This window comes from Artemia franciscana, chromosome 10 (assembly GCF_032884065.1).
Source record: "Artemia franciscana chromosome 10, ASM3288406v1, whole genome shotgun sequence".
Classification (NCBI taxonomy): Eukaryota; Metazoa; Arthropoda; class Branchiopoda; order Anostraca; family Artemiidae; genus Artemia; species Artemia franciscana.
In genome coordinates this window covers 38839869-38861635 of record NC_088872.1, presented here as the reverse complement: position 1 = coordinate 38861635, position 21767 = coordinate 38839869, and the positions used below count along the sequence as shown (strand labels likewise).

The 21767-nt window shown below is 35.4% G+C and overlaps 1 protein-coding gene and 1 non-coding gene across 2 annotated transcripts in view; both read left to right on the top strand.

Moving 5' to 3' along the window:
* The window catches only part of LOC136032172 (neuroligin-4, Y-linked-like), a 63844-nt gene that overhangs the window by 28302 nt on the left and 13775 nt on the right, over positions 1-21767 (top strand). The window contains exons 5-7 of the mRNA XM_065712360.1: positions 36-206; positions 7840-8044; positions 21080-21267. Of these exons, the coding sequence (XP_065568432.1) occupies positions 36-206; positions 7840-8044; positions 21080-21267 (564 nt within the window). The remainder of the gene's footprint in view (positions 1-35; positions 207-7839; positions 8045-21079; positions 21268-21767) is intronic.
* LOC136032527 (U6 spliceosomal RNA) lies at positions 13313-13418 on the top strand. The gene has a single exon (XR_010618738.1). It is a non-coding gene; the product is annotated as a U6 spliceosomal RNA (small nuclear RNA).

Sequence of the window (21767 nt, the reverse complement as noted above, 5' to 3'; positions counted from 1 at the left end):
TTTGTAATACCAACGCTAATTATAACTTTTTTCAGGATGGTTCTCCACTTGCTGATTACGCACTCATAATTGATCGAGTCCGTGTTCAAAACACAACGAAGATTTTTGCAGAAAAAATGGGATGCGATCCCTACGACAGTTACGCACGAATTATAACGTGTTTAAAGTCAAGAAGTTTTGAAGAACTCGGAAACGTTAGAATAACAGTAAGTTAAATTATGGAAAATTCTGTCATTTTGGAAATTTCCACAACAATAGATAGATTTAAGCATGGAACGAAGCCAAAAAGGCTGCATATTCGAACAGACACACTTAAGTAACGATTATGTAAGGTCAAACAAACACAGAACACATTGTAGTTGCAAAAATAAAAAATGCACCTTTAGATAAAAAGAAATATTACAACCAAGAGAGATAAGAAAAAACCTGACCAAAAAAGATAAATGTCTAATAACACTGCGACATTGGAGCCAATTAATTCAGAATAAACTCAGTTCTCCCTTTTGTCTCTATATTAGTTTTCCTTCTCGTTACATTCGATTCGCATCTGATACCTTTTTTATTCATTCATTCCTTCATAGTTTTGTGGTTTTTTTTTCGAGGGTGGGGTTGGGGTGGGGGTGGGTGGGAGAGGCAATCTCTGAAATAAGCTCGAAGAATCTCCCCAAATTTGAAGGTTGTTAAATGGAACTTTACTTTCATATTTTATACACACCCCATACGCCCCATTGTATTCAATGCTGCTTTTCAGAAAATCGTTTCTTGTCTCCATGGAATATATTGATTGAAGAATTGATATATCGATGTATTGGAGCAAATATCGATATCGAAGCATAATTATCGATATCGGAAGCTATATTTGAAAATTTGTGCTAATTTCTGCTTTTTCTGCTATTTACCGGTGAACATCCTGCAGAAAAGATTCCACATAGAAAATTGTTTCGGAAATGGCCGAGAAGCAGATCAACGATGTTATTTAATCCATTGACTCATACATTGTGATACACAACATACATATCTGTATCCATAAGTTGTCATAGCTTGTTCTCAAAATAAAAATAAGTTTAGTCAGGGTGGACGTTTAAACATTGCTGAGGACCTCCAAAGCACTTGGCTGTATAAAATACCTAGGCTTATAGGCCTTGCATAGATCACACACGTTATGATTGCCATATATCTTGATCTGCGTTTCATGAAAATGTATATTATCACTAACATCTCCATTGACGATCTTCTCCAGAGTACAATAGAGATATGGATGTGGACTTTTTGGCTACTAAATCTTTATCAATAGATGCAACTGCCTTGTAAGTCCCTGTGATTCAGCCGCGACAAAATCAGTAATATACAAAATAGATAGTACAATAGATTTTGTAGACATATCTACAAAATAGATTTTGTAGAAATAAAAAATAGTTTGTAGGGAGTATATGGCGAAGTTTCAGCAGTCATGCGCAATACATGATTTGGCAGCAGCCGAATCTATTAAGGCTCTGCAAATTTTCAGGAGGGAGTCTTTAGTTCCAAGAAAAGCTGATACATTCAAGTCATGAAAGTCTTGTAATATGAGTCGCAGAAATATGTGTGTACGAGGTGATCAGTTCGAAAGTTGGTGATTAAATCAAACAGTTGGGGGTGACGACTTGTAAGTTAGGAGTAACTCGGTCCAATAGTAATCAAAACTCTAAAAATGGGATTTTGATAACAATATACGCATAAAAAAGAATGCATTTTTATGCCGATTCCAAATATGTAAACTTTAATAAGTTTAATGTAGCCTACCCATCAAAAGCTACAAACCTGATAAAATTTGTGTAATTTTGAGAAAGTGGAGAAGCACACCCAAAAAGTCAAGAAATATTAATGAAAAGTGCACCGTCAGATTCAGCATATTATAGAACTCTACAACAAGAATTCCAACCTCCCAAATGCAAAATCGTGAATTTTGTATTTTGTCAAAAGAAAGATCATGGATACGTGTTTATTTGTTGTCTCTTTTTGTTTGTTTCTTCACCATGGTGATTAAGTCAAACCAATATTCCAAGAATATCAGGAGAGGGCTCGTTCGAACGAAATTAAACGTTCTAGTCCCCTTAAAAATTACCAAAAATGCTCCTCCCACGCCCTTTTCCCCCGAAATAATGCAATAAAAATTTTAAGATATCTATTTTGTTCACCTGGACAGGGAAGTTTCCAAGGGATAAATTTACAACGGGGAAATTTTACTTGAGAGAATTCAACAGAACTCCTCTATGAAATTTACGCTAAAGTTTTTTACCGCTCTTTATGCTAAAGTTTTTTACTGCTTTAAAAAATAGAGTTGAGATAAAGAGTCAAACTTTAACGTAAAGAGCGGGGTGTTGAGGAGGAAAAGCCCCTTTTATATATGGAGTACTTTCTGTTCGTTTTAAGTGTTAATATCGCTCCTTACTTTCAGTTCAAAAAAACTGTTTTAGTTTTTTTTTAATTTAATTTCTGAACATTTTTGAATTAATGCATGTTTTGATTTTGGCTCTCCTCACATGAATGATTAAAGCGAAATTTGCATATTAATTAGTTTTTTTGGCTCATTGGCTTTTCATTGTTTTGATCGGACGATTTTGAGAAAAAATGAGTGGGGGAGGAGGCCTAGTTACCCTCCAATTTTTTGATTACTTAAAAAGGCAACTATAACTTTTAATTTTTTAAGAACGTTTTAATAGTAAAAATATACGTATTTTTTTCCCAATTCCTTAAATTTTGTCCCAATTCCTTAAGAATGACCCCTGGGTCACAAAGGCCGTAGAACAAATAGTTGAAATTACTAAAAATACTTTAGCGCAAAGAGCGAGGTATTAGGAGGAGATGAACCCTTCACATGTATAACAATTTCTGTTCGTTTTAAGTTTTAATGCTGCTCCTTGCTTGCAGTTGAAAAACTTTTTCATATATATATATTTTTTTTAAATACTAGAAAATCCTGTGGCCCTTTCATGGAAATTCTCCTCCCGCATGACAAATTCCTCCATGGGAATTTCCCCCCACATAACTCATCCACCTCAACCCTCTTCCCCTAACCAAAAAGACCCCCTGAATACGTCTGTACATTTCCCAGTAACCATTACTATATGTAAACACTGGTCAAAGTTGGTAACTTGCAGCCCCTCCCACGGGGACTGTGGGGGAGTAAGTCGTCTCCAAAGACATATTTATTAGGTTTTTCGACTATTCTGAATAAAATGGCTACCTCAGAATTTTGATCTGGTGACTTTGGGAAAAAGTGAGCGTGGGAGGGGGCCTAGGTGCCCTCCAATATTTTTGTTCACTTAAAAAGGGCATAATAGCTTTTTATTTACGTCAAAATGAGCCCTCTCGCGACATTCTAGGACCACTGGTTCGACACGATCACCCCTGGGAAAAAGAAATGCATCTGTGGTCTGTCTTGTGGCCAAAAAAAAAAAAAAAAAAAATTACAAATTCCAAATTTTTGTAGATAGGAACTTGAAACTTCTATTGTTTTGTTCTCTGATACGCTGAATCTGACGGTGTGATTTTCGTTAAGATTCTATCGCTTTTAAGGGGGGTTTACCCCTATTTTCTAAAATAAGGTAATTTTTTTGCACAGTGAGCGTGCTACACTCTGCCGACCACACCTCAATTGAAGCACAGGTTAATGTACTTCACAGTGAAATAAAATATTCGCCAAAGACCGCCTTCTCCCTTTACCGGACAGTGCTAGACACGACGCTTCAGAAGATCACCGTACCATTTAGTAAAAAAAAGCCAACGTGCAGAGGAATATCAAGGAAACTAGAACACAGCTGAAGGTCTTCTGTGCTGAAATCACCCACGCACCACTAATCGCAGAAAATACTGCTCTTTCCGTTAGGAAGATTTGCAAAGGGACTGAAATCCCGGGGCTCTCAAAGAGTAAAGAGCCAATGAAAGCATGTCAGGATGCTAAGATCTGGTTCTCAGTGTAGAGGGAACGTGTTTATCCCTAAATCCGATGTGTTAATGTGGTTGTCCCTAAATCCGGTGTGTTAAATTATCTCCACGTACACACAAAACGTGAATTTGAGAAAGCTCTCAAGTAGCATCGTACGAATGGGAAAAATGACTATACAGAGTAAATAATTAATGATCAAAGTCGTTTATGGAAAGACCACGTGAAAGAAGTCCATGTCTTGTGATCCAAATGACTGCCGAGCTTACTTTACGAGAAGAATTTAGTGCCCAAAATCCCCGTGAAGCTAGACCATATGCCGAACAACTTGAATCTCTGCTATCAAACTCGAGTTTTCTGGTCTTTACCGTATCGGTTTTTGATTTTACTACAAATGCCTTTGGACGGCTTATGTGCATTTCACCTTGTGAATTGTTGGTCTACTCGTCTTGTGTATGGAATGTTAATATTATTTTATCAAATCATATTCGTAATCAGTATTGCACCCGATGTTTTCTATACTGGGCAACTTCTGCCCATCCTAAAAAAGGGAAGCCAGCCAACATACGCTCTTCGTATCACCCAATTACTGTACTGCCAATTTTATGCAAATTTCTAGAAATGCTGATATTGTCGAATGTTAGACATTGTTGTCAGATGCCAAACCACCAGTTTGGTTTTACAGTGGGGCTTGGTTGCGCTGATCTTCTGTTCGTTCTTACTGCTATTTTATCTGATTCTGAGGCAACGGGTGACCCCCTAGTTATTGAATTGTTTTATTTGAACCAGGATGATAATCCGTAGAAGTGAAAATATGGATTGCGTATGGGTCAATTATCGGCAGCAGACATTAGTTGTGCCGTAAATACCTTGCGTCTTTGTATGATGCCATTGCTCTTCCACATATACTGTATATATCGCCTTTTTGGAGATACTTGTCGTCTGCACAGTGGGCAAAAGTAAGAGTTGCGTTTTTTTTCATTCGTGAAGTTCCTTCTGAGACTTCCAGCATGGACGAGGAACTCTTTTATCATGCGCAATTATGGCGTATCCTATCCAACAGTCTGTTTTAACCGTTCCGCCGACAGTTTTCATAACAATGTGAAGGGAAGAGCAAACCCCTTTTTAGCCATCCTGTGCCAGTAGTTGTGCTAATGTGTATAATGTGTAAATATGTTTGATGATGCTCTATAGTGTGACTTTTCTTTTATTTTTCCTTTTTTAGACTCCCTTCTAATTCAATGTGAATATTCGGGTAATTGAATTGCTTACTTATTTAATACAGAAAATTCCTTTGTGCCTTATACTCGAAATAATGTAGAAAGGTCCTTTTGTGTCAGTAGTCATTCTTAGACAATTGGGAAAGAAATAAAACTTTAGCGTGAAGAGTGAGGGTCGAGGAAGGGGTAGCCACACTCATATAAGGGATAATTTCTGTTCGTTTTAAATTTTAATGTTGCTCTTAACTTTCAGTTGAAAAACTATGGTTTATATTTAATTTATGAACAAAGGGCAAACTGTAAAACTTACAGCCCTTTCTCCAGGGACTTTGGGTGATCCATGTCATCCCTAGAAGAGGCATAGTTATTGGACCTTCGAACTATGCTGAACCAAATGACTACCTCAAATTTTGAACGGAAGTCCTTGGGGGGAAAAGAGCGTGGGAAGGAGGTTAGTCACCCTCTAATCTTTTTGGTCACTTAAAAACTACACTAGAACTGATAATTTCAGCTTGAAGGAACCCACTTCCGGTCTTCTAGAACCATTGGTCCGATAAGATCACCCCTGAAAAAAAAAATTAACGCGTACCCTTGAACCTTTTTCTTGCAAAAAATCCAAATACCACTTTTTTGTAGATAGGGGATTAAAACCTCTTTGGCTCTCTGATATGCTTAATTTTATGGTGTGATTTTAATTAAGATCGCTAGACTTTTTTGTGGTTTCCCCCCTCTTTCGAAAACTGGGCTAATTTTATCAGACTCGTAGCTTTTGATGAATAGCATTAAACTTAGCGAAATTTGTATATTTGGAATCAGCACAAAAGGCTAATTATTTTAATCTATTAATTGCTATCAAAGTTCCTTTTTTCTTTAATTAGAGTTCGTTACCACGAACTGTTTGACACAATTGCAAAGTAAATATTATGTGTTGCACATAGTTGCAATATATAGTAACTATGTATAAATATATAGTTGCACATAGGTAGCCCTAAAGCGGCGTTATAATGCCAACAAATCGGTTGCTGTTTATCAAAAGGTTTTTTTTTCTTGCAATGTCAAAATTTTACAGGGGTGTGATGTCTCGTCAAAGTGCCTTTCTTTCAAAATCAACAATATCTTGGGAAACAAAAGCTTCGAAGCGATTTCCATGGATTTTGATTTTTGAAGTTTTGTGAACAAGTCATATTTGACTCCGGTTGTGTCTCGGGCTCTTCCACCTCAGCGACAGTAAAAATAGTGAGTTTAGCTGATCTAGCTTATGTAGAATTTTTTTCGGGGAGGGGGAGGGGCGAATTCTGCTTTCCTCTTATATTGTTCAAAATTTGCTAATAGTATGCACGACAAATTAAGCCAGTTGGCAATGGGACGTGTTTAATTTTCTTTGGCTTTCAAAACATTTATACTGAAAATGGAGTTCTTTAGGTACTTGTTTATTGAGAAAAAATTACACAATTTATTACATTGCTCCAGCATTGGGGCAGTCGTTCTTTTTGTATCGGGGAAAAAAGTAAAAAATTAACGCAAAGAATAGCAGGTTGAAGGGCAGGCCCCCTTTCATCGAGGATAATTTTCGTTCTTTATAAGTTCTCACATTGCTGTTTACTTTCGTATGAAAAAAATTTGCTCTTTACTTGTGCATAAAAAATTTGTCTTTCTACTTCATTTATTTTTGTTCTCAATAGATAGATAGATAGATAGATAGATAGATAGATAAGTAAATTCTAAAAGCCGAAGAGCCATATACACACAAAAATAAATAAATTAATAAAAAAGTAAATAAATAGCAAACAAGGAAGGAAATTAAACAACAATACAAATTACAAGCACACACAGAAACAGAATACAACGCGAAAATACCTAATCTAGCGACAAAAGAAATTCATCATATAAACTTTCTCCTCTTACTAAGGGTTTATCTATATAAACTCCCACTTGAAATATTGTGATTGGGTTACTATAACATGATCTTCAGTTTTATCCTTAACGTAAGGGAAGCTCAAAGTAGAAGAGGCTTTAAAGTCTGGTTCCCTTACATCTTGGATAAGTTGTGTCCGCTTTTTGTTTTAATATTGTTCTTGAATCAGCTTTGGAGGGTAATCCAGATCAGCACTATTAGAGAGAGGGGAGGGGGAAGGAGAGGACTCGCTTGGAAAATTTACGACAGCACCGGTGATGTATAGTTAACATTGTATTTGTTTAATAGACTATTGTATTACTTCTCCACCTTTAGGTATAGGCTACATAAATCATTTTTGCATTTTTCTGTACTATATATAAGCATATTGAATAGAAAAGACTTGTACTATTTCTAATTTGAACCTAGACAGGCATGTACGCAGGGATTTTTTTTTTGGGGGGGGGGGAGGGAGTGAAAAAATATAAGTTGCATAAGAAGTGCCGAGAAATTTGGGAGAATTTAAGTTTTTTATGGGAGAGGGGGAGGGCAGGCTCCGAGGTCAAACTCTTGAAGTATCTTGACTTAGAGATATATGCAAACAGGTTTGGGCCTTTGTGCACTCCTCCTCCAAAAAGGTCCCTTTTTTCCTAACAATTCTTTTCAAATAACTTTTTTTTATTTCCCCCTCCCCCCTCAAAAAAATCTGCTATGTTGCCAAAAAATTATAGAGCTCAACTCTCCCTTAGCCTACCCATGAAAAATATGAATGCAGTTCCAAGAATTTATTATTTTTACAGCCTGATGTTGGAATGTGGGCATGGGCTCCAATTGTAGACACCGAAATTCTAAGATTCCCTGGTGACACTTGGTACCATGGATGGGAAGAAAAAGACTGGAAATTTTTATCTGAGACTCCTGAATATCTTATCAAGTACAACTATTTAAACCCGGATCTCCACTATATGGTTGGAATGAATAGAGATGCCGCTGCACATCTAATTTGTGAGTTGATTTTTTTTTTTTTTTTCGTTTTTATTATGGTTGGTATGAATAGAGATTGTTCTTTTTTTTTTTTTTTTTTGCTCTTTTATAATGATTAAAATTATTGGAGATTTGGCTACACGCGTCTCATTTTTGAGCTGATTTTTTTTTCGTTTTTATCATGGTTGGTATGAATAGAGATTAAGCTGTTCTCATTTTTTTTTGCTCCTTTTTAATGATTAAAATTAATAGACATGTGGCTACACGCGTCTCATTTTTGAGCTGATTTTTTTTCGTTTTATCATGGTTGGTATGAATAGAGATTAAGCTATTCTCATTTTTTTGTTGCTATTTTTTTATGATTAAAATTAATTGAGATTTGGCTACACGCGTCTCATTTTTGAGCTGATTTTGTTGATTTTTTATGGAATTGAAACGAATAGAGATGCAACTGTTCCTCTTTGTGAGTTTCTTTTTAATTATTGGCATGCTAAAGATCCCACCGTCCGTCTGATTTACATGTACCCACCAACTGGCGTGGCATGGCGTTCTTATTTACCCTCGTACCGGCCTTCGAGCGTTTCTTAAAATTTTGCCGTTGACAGTCGACAAAAAACAGATTAATTCAACTAGCTTCGGGAATGAATTGCAAGTTTTCTCAAGCTTGTAACTTTTGATGGGTAACACTAAACTTGATGAATTTTTATGGAATTGAAACGAATTGAGATGCAACTGTTCATCTTTGTGAATTTGTTTTTAATTATTGGCATGCTAAAGAACCCACCGTCCGTCTGATTTACATGTATTTTTGTGTAAATGTGTATATATATATATAGCAAAGGCTCACTTTCTAACATTTCTTTGGTACAGTATAATTTTACAGTTCTTATATTTAAAGAACTAAACAATCCTTTGATCGAAAACAAGATTTAACCATGTTTGAGTTCTAAACTGCGGCAATTTCCGTTTTCTTTCTTGATTACGCAAAAACTGCAAATGATTTTAACATCATCAAAATTCCATTGTTCTCCTCAAGACAAAGCTCTCAATTCACAATTTGATTTCTTTACTTCATCATGATTGCGAAAATAGTATTTTACGCTATTGCTCGAAAAAGTTTGTAAATGTTAGACTGTAGTCTTTCCTCACTAAAAATAACAAAAAAACAATTACGATTGAAATCACGTTGTTACTACATCTGTTTTGTAGGATGCAATCAAACAGTTCGTGGTAACGAACTGTAGTAAGGAGCGACCCGGCTCAATAGTAACCGAAACTCTAAAAAATGGAATATTGATACCAATAGTTACATCAAAAGAATTGCATTGTAATGCTGATTTTAAATGTATAAGTTTCATCAAGATCAATTATACCCATCAAAAGTTACGAGCCTGAGAAAAGTTGCCTCATTTTAGAAAATAGGGGGAAACACCCTCTAAAAGTCATACAATCTTAACGAAAATCACACCATCAGATTCAGCGTATTAGAGAACCTTTTTGTAGAGGTTTCAAGCTCCTATCTACAAAAATGTGGAATTTCGCATTTTTTGCCAGAAGACAGATCACGGATGCGTGTTTATTTGTTTTTTTTTTTTTTTTTTTTTTTTTTTTTTTTTTTCCCAGGAGTGATCGTATCGACTGAGTGGTCCTAGAATGTCGTGAGAGGGCTCATTCTAACGGAAATTAAAAGTTCTAGTGCCCTTTTTAAGTGACAAAATTGGAGGGCACCTAGGCCCCCTCCCACGCTCATTTTTTCCCAAAAGTCACCGGATCAAAATTCTGAGATAGCCATTTTATTCACCATAGTCGAAAAACCTAATAACTATGTCTTTAGGGGCGACTTACTTCCCTGCAGTCCCCGTGGGATGGGCTGCAAGTTACAAGCTTTGACCTATGTTCACATATAATAATGGTTACTGGGAAGTGTGCAGATTTTTTTGTTTTAGGGGGGAGATTTGAGGGGGAGGGGTTACGTGGGAGGATATCTCCATTGAGAAACTGCTCATGGGGGAAGAGAACTTCAATGAAGGGGGCGCAGGATTTTCTAGCATTATTTGAAAAAACAATGAAAAAATAAATATGAAAAGTTTTTTCTACTGTAAGTAAGGAGCAGCATTAAAACTCAAAACAAACAAAAATTATTACGCATATGAGGGGTTTACCCCCTCGTTATATCTCATTCTTTACGCTAAAGTATTTTTAGTAATTTCAACTATTTATTCTACGGCCTTTGTGATTCAGATGTCATTCTTAAGGAATTGAGACAAAATTTTAGCTGTAGTGTAAAGAGCGAGGTATCGACGAGGGTTGAACCTCCTCATATACGCAATAAAAACATACGAATATAGAAGTACGTTACGTAAGTTAATTCGTAAGCTACGTATATTTTTTACCAATGAAAACGTTTGTAAAAAATTATAAGTTCTAGTTGCTTTTTTAAGTAATCACAAAATTGGAGGGCAACTAGGCCCCCTCCCTCGCTCCTTTTTCTCAAAATCTTCCTAAAATTTTCAAAATTGCAATTAATTAATATGCATATTTCGTTTTAATTATTTATGTGCGGAGAGCCAAGATCAAAACATGCATTAATTCAAAAACGTCCAGAAATTAAATAAAAAAAAGAAGTTATTTTCAATGAAAGTAAGGAGCAACATTAAAACTTAAAACGAACAGAAATTACTCCGTATGTGAACGGGGCTTTTCCTCCTCAACGCCCTTTACGCTAAAGTTTCTTACTGTTTTAAAAATAGAGTTAAGACAAAGAGTCAAACTTTAGCGTAAAGAGCGGGGCGTTGAGGAGGAAAAGCCCCTTTCATATACGGAGTAATTTCTGTTTGTTTTAAATTTTAATATTGCTCCTTACTTTCATTTAAAAAAACTTGTTTTTTTTATTTAATTTCGAAATATAGTCAATACAATACAACTGTAATTATATGTTATCAGCATAATTTTAATGGTAAATAATGGAAATATTTAGTGTTACGATACCAAAACATTTAAATGATAAGTGGTGTTTAGGAGTCCAGCAAAAACCCCGTGTTTACTTTCTTTGCTTTAATTTTTTTTTTGCGAGTATTACTACAATGTGTTTATGGACATTCGAGACACGTGGTTTTCCAAGTGTGAGACAAATAACCAATTATTAGAATCATCTATTCTTTTTTTAGAAGTAGTTTTAAATTCTTCTATTCAAGCTCCCCTATCATTTAGAGCCATCAGCGGTTCTGGGCTCTCTTGCCCCAAGGGCGAAATCCTTAGTACTGTCCCCTTCTCTGTTGCCCAGCAATTTTCAGCCCAAACTTTAACATAATTTTCATTTATTAGCAAAATTCGGCCAACTTCGCCTTCTACTTTATTTTTAGTAAAAATAAAATTGCAAAATCATTGTAACCTTTGGATTATTTATTTGAAATTCTGCGCCCCTAAAATTTCTGTGCCCAGGGCTCCTTATGTCTCCTCCTTAAATCGCCTCCGTACAAAGCTCAAATTAAGATTTCAACTTCTTCCTTTTCTTTAATCGGGGTCAATTTTGTCATATGAGAGCAATTTGCAATTTGGCTTAATGCTGCGATATCATACGTCCAAAATTACTGGGCCGTGAAAATCTAAATTCATGAAAAGCACGCTTCAAATAGTTTCGTCGGAATCTATTAGCCAAAAAAAAATAGCAATATGAAAACGAAAAATTGATTTTATTTAATAACAAATTCTGGAAATCAATTTTTCAATAAACGTAGTTTCATGAAGTCTTCTTTTTCAAACCTGAAAAATTTGGAAAATCAAAGAGGTGAGGTTTTCGTTATCTGTCGATAGTATAAATAAGTCCATTGAAATCGATCAACCTCTGTACCATTAAATAAATTAATAAAAATATATTTACTAAAAATTTGGACTGGCTGGGATGAACATAGAGGTCTGGACAAGCAAGAATTAAGAAGAACAAGAGAAAATATGCTTCCCATATTTTTAAACATGACTTCTTTTTGTGCGTTAGTAAGTGACTCGGAGAAACGTTAGCTAAACCTCAGAGAAGCTTAACAATAAAAAACGAAAACACAAAATAAATGAGTTTTTCAGCTAGGAGAAAAGGCCAGGACAGAGGGGGTATTTTACTTCTTCCTAAGACCAATAATCCTTATTTTTCTGTATGTGGAAAGTGAAACACTTTCATCTGCTACTTTTCTGGTAAGAAATGTAATACTTTCCTAGAATATTGAACTTTACGTTAAACCAGGGTTCACTTCTGAACATTTTCTTCATTTGGCTTTGACCCCCTTCCTATTTCAGCTAGCTTCCAATCAAAACAGGAGCAGTCTGTACAGCTAGCTTCCAATCAAAACAGGAGCAGTCTGTATAGCTAACTTGATTGTATCCCAGTTCGATAGCTTATCACTGACTTTACCGTAGCTTAATATTGAGGCCCCACTCCTCGCCACCTGGAGTACATCTCAGAACGCCACGTGTGCCGCACAGCTCCGCCACACTTAGTCCAGCTGCTAAAACGCTTGCCATGGTTTGGCCCAACTTGGCACTTGCCACTTGCTATACAGGAGTTCCGAAAGTGACTAACCCCTCGCTTTTAGGACCTTTAGATCCAAAAGTTAAAAAATCGGGTGATTATGAGTGTAAAACGAGTAAAAGGTTAACGAGTAAATCTTTTACTCGTTATCATATTTTGATTCCATTTTGATGCATTTTTATTTCAAGTATTGAGATTCTTTATCAAGATTAATTTTCTGAGGGGTTGCCCATTCTAAATCGCTTGGTGTATATTTAGAACTGTGACCTGTCTTGCCACACCTTGCATACTTTGCCCAAACACAGGTACACTTCAGCCACGAAAACCTCCTTGCGCAAAGTATGGCAAGCATCACATAATCCACACAAATTTTGAAAGTGGCTACCCCCTCGCATTATGTAAGAGTGAGAAAAAAGGATATAAGGCATAAAAAAAATATCTCAACATTTAGACCAAAGAAGATAGTAGGAAACAAGAAGTTGAAATGATTGACTTTGATTAGTTTGATGGAATGCAACGTATATCTTAAGTTTTACCGAATTTAATATCGTCTCTTGAACTGCCGCACATGACTTTAAAACACATTGTCAGACATAAAATAAAAGAAAATCCTTAATATGGCTTGTTTATGGGGTAGAGTTAGTTTTCCACTTTACGAAATTTTAGTTTCAGGTAAACCCTTATAGTAAATTAGAATTTATAGCCCAAAACAGTGTGAAAGATTTTCACCAGTTTCCAGGTATATATAGCAATTTAGCCTTATACATATTGTCCTCCTTCGGGAGGACATATACTAAAATTGGAACGATACAGAGAAGATTAGCATGGCCCCTGCGCAAGGATGACACGCAAAATCGTGAAGCGTTCCACATTTTTTATTCTTTGTGTTTTATTTTTCCCTTTCTTTTTAATCTACAAATGCAATCATTAAATCGAAATGTATTATCATCCCTAATGACCTCCTTACTTATGAACATATTGGGTTCTCTTGGCCCAGGGAACGATCCCTGAAAGACCAAGGATGTGCGTCCTTTTTAATACTAGAAATTAAATAAAAAACAAGTTTTTTTTAAATAAAAGTAAGGAGCAACATTAAAACTTAAAATGAACAGAAATTACTCCCTATATAAGGGGGGCTTTTCCTCCTCAACGCCTCGCTCTTTACGCTAAAGTTTGACTCTTTCTCTTAACTGTATTTTTAAAACAGTAAGAAACTTTAGCGTAAAGAGTGGGGCGTTGCAGAGGAAAAGCCCCTTTCATATACGGAGTAATTTCTGTTCGTTTTAAGTTTTAATGTTGCTCCTTACTTTCATTTAATAAAACTTGTTTTTTTTTAATGTAATTTCTGGATGTAATAATGTAATTTTTGAATTAATGTATGATCTTGGCTCTCTGCACATAAATAATTAAAACGAAAATTGTATGTTAAATAATTGCAATTAATCGGATTATTTTGAGAAAAAAGGAGCGAGGCAGGAGGCCTAGTTGCTCTCCAATTTTTGATTACTTAAAAAAGCAACTAGAACTTTTAATGTTTTACAAACGTTTTCATTGGTAAAAAATATACGTAACTTATGAATTAATTTACGTAACGAACTTCTATATTCGTATGTTTTTATTGCATGTATGAGGGGGTTCAACCCTCGTCTATACCTCGCTCTTTACCCTAAAGCTTAAGTTCTGTCCCAATTCCTTAAGAATGACCTCTGAATCGCAAAAATCGTAGAATAAATAGTTGAAATTACTAAAAATACTGTAGCGTAAAGAGTGAAGTATAGCGAGGAGGTAAACCCTTCATATGCGTAATAATTTTTGTTCGTTTTAAGTTTTAATGCTGCTCCTTACTTTCAGTAGAAAAAACGTTTTTTTTCAAATAATGCTAGAAAACCCTGCACCCCCTTCATTGAAATTCTCTTCCCCCAATTCCCTAAACAAAAAAATCCCCCTGAAAATGTCTTTACACATCCCAGTAACCATTACTATATGTAAACACAGGTCAAAGTTTGTGACTTGCATCCCCTCGCACGGGGACTTTGGGGGCGTAAGTCGTCCCTAAAGACATAGTTATTAATTTTTTCGACTATGGTGAATAAAATGGCTATCTAAGAATTTTGATCCGGTGACTTTTGGGAAAAAATGAGTGTAGGAGGGGGCCTAGGTGCCTTCCATTTTTTTGGCCACTTAAAAAGGGCACTAGAACTTTTAATTTTCGTTAAAATGAGCTCTCTCGCGACAATCTAGGACCACTAAGTCGATACGATCACCCCTGAAAAAAAAAACAAAAAAAACAACAAATAAACACGCATCCGGGATCTGTCTTCTGGCAAAAATGCTAAATTCCACATTTTTGTAGATAGGAGCTTGAAACCTCTACAACAAGACTCTCTGATACGCTGAATCTGATGTTGTGATTTTCGTTAAGATTGTATTACTTTTAGGGGGTGTTTCCCCCTATTTTATGAAATGAGGCAACTTTTCTCAGGCTCGTAACTTTTGATGGGTATCACTGATCTTGATGATACCCATTTTAAATATTATATATTTAAAATCAGCATTAAAATGCGATTCTTTTGATGTAACTATTGGTATCAAAATCCCATATTTTAAAGTTTCGGTTATTATTGAGCCGGGTCGCTCCTTACTACAGTTCGTTACCACGAACTGTTTGATCATATATATATATATATATATATATATATATATATATATATATATATATATATATATATATATATATATATATATATATATATATATATATATATATATATATATATATATATATATATATATATATATATATATATATATATATATATATATATATATATATATATATATATTTAAAAAATAGCCTAATGGTAAAGATGAATTCTATAATTGTTTAGTTCATTCAGGATTTTTGCAATGTGTTAATAATTGTGATTTGGTAAAATTTATCACATTTAGTTTACCTATTGTTACTAAAATGAGGAATATATTAACAGGATAAGTTTGTTTTGGTGTTACTTGGTTGTTCTACATTTGCTGTTTTTTTTGTTTTTTTTTCATAGGCATATGTTTTGGGGGTGATACCTGACACGGGGATGCCATGGATATTCTGTGGTAGGCACAACACTTGACTGGGTATAGAATTTAAAGTGCCGAAATCCTATAGGCAAGTGTATTCTCCTGATGAGCCCTTGTTTTGGGTTGTTGCCTCTGAATTTTTTTTTCTTTAGTGCTTTTATTGTTTGGTAAATGAAGACTTATACTTATTGACGACATGACTGCCTGTCCATGGATTATTCTTTATGGTTGATTGTGTATGGCTATGCTGTTTGACCTATGTGGTTGTATGGATGAGTAGGGTTAAGGCCTCGTTCAAGTACTGGTCTATATTAGCCACTACTTTAGGAAAACAGTTTTCCCTTTCTCCTTCTATCTCTTTTTTTTTGTGTTTGTGCTGTTACATTGATGATTTCTCTTTTCATTGTATATATATATATATATATATATATATATATATATATATATATATATATATATATATATATATATATATATATATATATATATATATATATATATATATATATATATATATATATATATATATTCTTTTTCTATTTGTAATTAAAGAGCCATCTTAGTCCAGAAAAGTTCCCAAGCCTGAACTATACATAACAGAAACATCAAATGAATCAACTTCAGTCCATTGAATCTTAAAATGATTGTATTAACCGCTTATTTTAAATGGGCCGCAAGTTTCTTTAGGAGTGAATTTGCCATCGTGCGGCATTATGGCCTTTCAAACTGGGCCACTAAAAGGATAGTTCTTCAACAATTTTCAATCAATTCACTATCACAGAATTTTCGCAAGATTGTATTTTGGCCCTCATGGGATGGAAAGCAATCGAATTTACAAAATTCAAAGTTTTTAATCAAATTTTATTTTAGATTTTTTAACTATCTGTTTAATACTTACTCTGGGATTGTCGAAGAGTTATGGCACAAATCCTACATATAAAAGGTTAAAAAACAGAGGCGTCATTTGGGCCAAATCTTGGGGTGGGCATGAACTCCATCTGGGCCCCCCTCCCGATTCACTTTGTGTCGCATAAGAAAAATCCGGGTTTTGGCAGCACATTGATCGAATATTCTAAGTAAAAATGCATTTTCAGCACCCGTGTGTTGCTTGGAAATGTACTGTAACCAAATGTGGAACGGAAAAACATACCCCAAAAAAAATATATATAACAACATTCAAGGTAACAAGGGGAACCGCCGAGCTTTCATCTTTGTAAAATCGTTAAAAAGCTGGTTGTAGTCCAAATTTTTACTAAATCCTTCTCTGCTAATATCAAAAGGAGGTGACTGAGACGATCATCTCCTGTTGTAGACCGCCTGTAGGAAGCTTTCCGGCTTTTTCTCCTCATTGAGCAAGAAACGCTTGGCAATACCAGCTTGCGATTCGAAAAGAATGCTGTCGATATCCAGCTCGCCGTAAAGAGAAGAGAAATGCTTGAGCAGCTCTGTGTCCATAAACTTGGTTGAGCTTGGATCCGAGGCTTCGAGCATACTCAGCACTGGCAAGTTTTCTGTGAACCTTCTGTCAAATTCAGCTAGTAGACGGTCAAAAGTTTTGAAGTATGCTTGCTTCATTTCATCCGCCAAAGTAGTAGTCCAATTTCCAGATTCGATGAAATTCTTTCCTAGCGTCAAAGTTGTCCAAATTGTTTTCGATGGTTGGTGATCTTTTGAGTTCTTCAAGGTCGTCCTTTCTGACCAACAGAGGAGGGTTTAGTCGTGGGTCCATTCACAGCAGGTACCTCAATTTCGAGTTCTGTTGCAAACTCTTTAGCCTTCTTGAAAAGTGATACAAATGAAGCATCTCAACGCAGGTTGGTGAGTTTGCTTCTTGTGGCCCGAGTCAGGGTGTGCAATCAAGAAATAACCGACGGCGACGGCATGTAGTTGCTGAGACAGCGATGTCGTCGCTCGCGTTATTGCTTCTATATAGTGCAGTTGGAAGATAACAAGGAACGATTCCATCAAGAAACAATAGGCCAGGAACTGACCTATTTTAGTCTATCAACTTAGAGGAATTACTGCAAATATTCAGAATTTATAATATTAGTATAATCATCTAGGAAACGGGCATTTGACAGAACTTGAGAATTAGATTATGTATCTAACTTGCTTTCAAAGTTTACAATGCTTAATAGCAAATAGTGTTATTATTATGGCCGGCAAAGGACCCTTTTTGGTGGAAGCTTGGGCCCCCTGTAAAATCTGGGGTGGGCATTTGCCCACCCCTGCCCCACCCAAATGGCGCCTCTGTTAAAAACCCCCCAGAAACTATGAATAATATTATACATAAAAAAACACAAAATTACTGAATATTACGACCATACACTGAGTGCATCCACACTAACCGTGTAGAATATTTAAGCCTTAAAGTAGTAATTTTTTTGTTATTTGATATTATAATTATGCATTGCAAAGGAAATATGAAACAATGAGACTATTCATACAATTAATTTTATTTATTAACTTTACAAACAAATCAGAGAACATACTTCCATAATATGTAGCAAAAATAATTATTTTGTTGCTGTAAAGTTTAAAACATTTTTCGGAATTTAGTGCTCAACTTTGTTGGCACACTGAAACTCAATTTATTAGCAAGACCAGGCAAAGAGGCTTTTGAAAGTTTTGTAGTTCGGATGAGATCATCTCGATTCTTGAAGCAAACGACTGCTCGGGATGGCTCTGTGACTAGCTTGATGCAGCGTTGTGACAAGGAAAATTCAAATCTTTTGCTCTTTCATTGGATGCGACAGAGCCGGATATCTCCACCCGCTTATTTATAATAAGATAGGTGGCAGTGAAAGAATTGTAGCAGCCCAGTAAAAAATTTAAGCGTAGCATTCCGCTTGAAGATTAGGCTTTGGTGGTTGAAGCTCTCTGATCGATTTACGTTTGGAGGCTAATTTTCTTAATTGACGATTCTTCTGAATCTTAGATCCTGGATGAATGAATGAGCTTTATTACCCGTAAAAGTATAAAAAACACAAAGTACGGAGTATTATAAATAAACAAAAACGATAAACAGCGAAAAAAAACTCAAACTAACTATGACAACATGAACTAATTAACCAATATCAATATGGAAAAAAGGCTGCAGAGGGTCGTAAAGGTGAATAAAGTTGATAGTCTTTTTACATAAATCGTCACTGGAAGACCGAATCCGAGAAGGCACGTCTATTAAACCAAGTCGAGCAATGACTTTTCTGTTACGGTGCCATCTAGGAAGCCGGAGGAGGAATTTGCAATATCTAAAATAAGCAGCACGTAGAGTCTGGCAATCTGTCTTACGAAACAGATGAGCCATGCCTGATAAAAACAAAAGCACAGGGGTACAATAAGCGTTATAAATCATGCACAAACCGTTGCGGTTGTAACGGCTTTTGTTTGGGAATATTTTCTCGTAAGTGACGCGTAGGTTTTTCACGGTTTGATTATTTAGAAATGAAGTAGTGGAAAGTGTCACTCCAACGAGTGGAGTGACCGCATAAGGACTATTAAAAACAAATAAACTCACATGTAGACGCATTAACTGACAGTCCAATCTTAGATAGTTGATTGATTAATATAGTAAAATCGGAAAGCAATCCACGGCGATATACATAATAATTACAGTTCGTTTTAAGTTTTAATGTTGCTCCATACTTTCGGTTGAAAAAACTTGTTTTTTTTAATCTCTGATCGTTTTTTAATAATACAAGAAATCTAGCCTAGCCTCCACGGAGAAATTCCCCTCCAAATATCCTCTAGACAATTTAGATCGGGTTGAAAATTACCCCAGACAATTACCTTTGACAACTTCATGCATAAAATTGAGACGGAAAAGAGTAAGTAAGACATATAAGAAGAATTCTGTATAGGAATTCTGGCAAATTTGCCCAGTGTATAATTTCCTCTGACAAGTTCACCCCCCGAAAACTTCCATCCCCATTGAAAATTTTCACATGAAAAAAACCCCAGCAGAAAATTTGTTCCCTCTCACCAAAGAATGTAAACATACTTCCCAATAACAAATACCATGCGTAAACAATGGGCTAATTTTATAACTTAAAGACCTTTCCTCTGGGGCTGTGGTGGGTCACTTCATATTCAAAGGCATAATTATTGGGCCTTTCATTTATGATGAACAAAATGGCTGTCGGACGAAATGGCTTATGTGAAAATTTTGATCGAGTGACATTGGGAAAAATGAGCTTGGAAGGGGGGCCTAGTTGCCCTCCATTTTTTTGGTCACTTAAAAAGGACACTAGAACTTTTAATTTCCGTTCAAATTTTTGCCCTCCCAGAAATGACACTAGAACTTTTGATTTCCATTCAAATGAACTGTCTCGTAATATTCTTGGACCACTGGATCGATGCGATCACCAATGAAAAAAAAAAGGAACAACAAAACAAACAAATAAACACGCATCCGTGATCTTTCTTCTGGCAAAAAAAAACAACAACAAAATTCCACATTTTTACTGATAAGAGCTTGAAACCTCTACAGCAGGGTTTTCTGTTATGCTTAATCTGATGGTGTAATTTTCGTTAAAATTCTATGACTTTTAGGGGTTGTTTCACCCTTTTTTTCGAAAATCAGGCTAATTTTCTCAGGTTTGTAGCCTTTAATGGGTAAATTTAAACTTGAAACTTTATTTATTTGAAATAAGCACAATAAGCCGATTCTTTTGATATATCTATATGTATCAAAATTCAGTTTTTTAGAGTTTCAGTTACTATTGAGCCGGGTCGCTCCTTACTTACAGTTCGTTACCAGGAACTGTTTGATATTCAACGGGGCTGTAAGGGCACAAAGGGCAGTTGGCGGTTCTTGAATCTGTTTATTTTGCAAAAATAACTTAATAAGTTTCAGTTTATGATCAAATGTGCCCGCCCCCTTAAAACTTCTATAATTATCCGTTTTTTTCACGATGATGTCAGCAAGTAAAGTACATGAGGCAGAAGGTTCTTTACTATGTCAGCGTAATAGTTTACCACAACCCCTCTTTCAGGACTTTATTAAAATAACACTAACGACTTCCATCTGGAACCACTTGAATTTTTGAACTCTTTCAAATCCTTTTATCCCTCTAAGCGTTCGAGAACTGAGGTAAATAGCTTTTTTTGTTCTTTTTTTTTAATGAAATTCTTCTTATATCAATGTGGTTTTTATCACATAATGAGTATGAGAAAGGACTCTTCCAGATTTTCCTCTTAGCTTTGAAATTAATAGTAGGGGTGTTTTACTTTTAGGCCTCCGCCAAAATGCACAGTCTTTTAACTTTCAAATAATTTTTTTTCAGTTGATACTTTTTTCATTAAATAAACAATTTTGATTTGTAACAATGTTTTTTATCTCATCATGAACATAAGAAAGGAAATTCCAAGATTTTTCTTTTAACCTTGAAAATGATAGTTTAGTGTGTTTTTCTATTCGACCACCACCAAAATCTACATTCTTTTAACTTTCGAATAACCTTTTTCAGTTAACAACAAAACGCTCTTGCCTGATTTTCGTGTAGATCAAGAATGGTTTGATATGAAGCTACGTGAGTTTGTGCATCGCTACAACTACACTCTTAATCCAGATGGCATCTACCAAGCCGTCCGTTATATGTACACATATTGGCCAGATCCAAGCAATACAACGAAAGTCAGAGAACAATACATCGATGTAAGGATTTTATACTAAAGGCTCTATGAAGTATATTGAAACATCAATACAATTTTTTTTTGGGGGGGGGGCAGATTAATTTTACCAACTACCTTGTTATTTTTTTCGAACCCTTTTCTTCTGTTTGTTTTCCAGTTGGTAGATATTGCACTTTCAAGGAGTGCGGAAGGCTGATAAAGGAGAAATATTTGGTGCATTAACATAGGTTTAGCAAGGAACTATAATTGCAAGTGCCAATGATACTACAGCATGACCCAGCATACCTAACGAAATTCAAACAAGATTAATTTCAGTGTGATTCAATAAAATTTTATTTCAATTTCATGTTGATGTTTATTTTGAAACAACCTAACATTTTGTTTAACAAGGTGACTACCGTTTTTAATCTATTTTCGAAGATTATTGAAGTGTAAAAGCTAGACTAGTATGGACAATATAGGCTAGCTTAAAAAAAGCTCGACTATACCCACTGTGCTCTTATGGCAGAAGTGGTTCTCTTA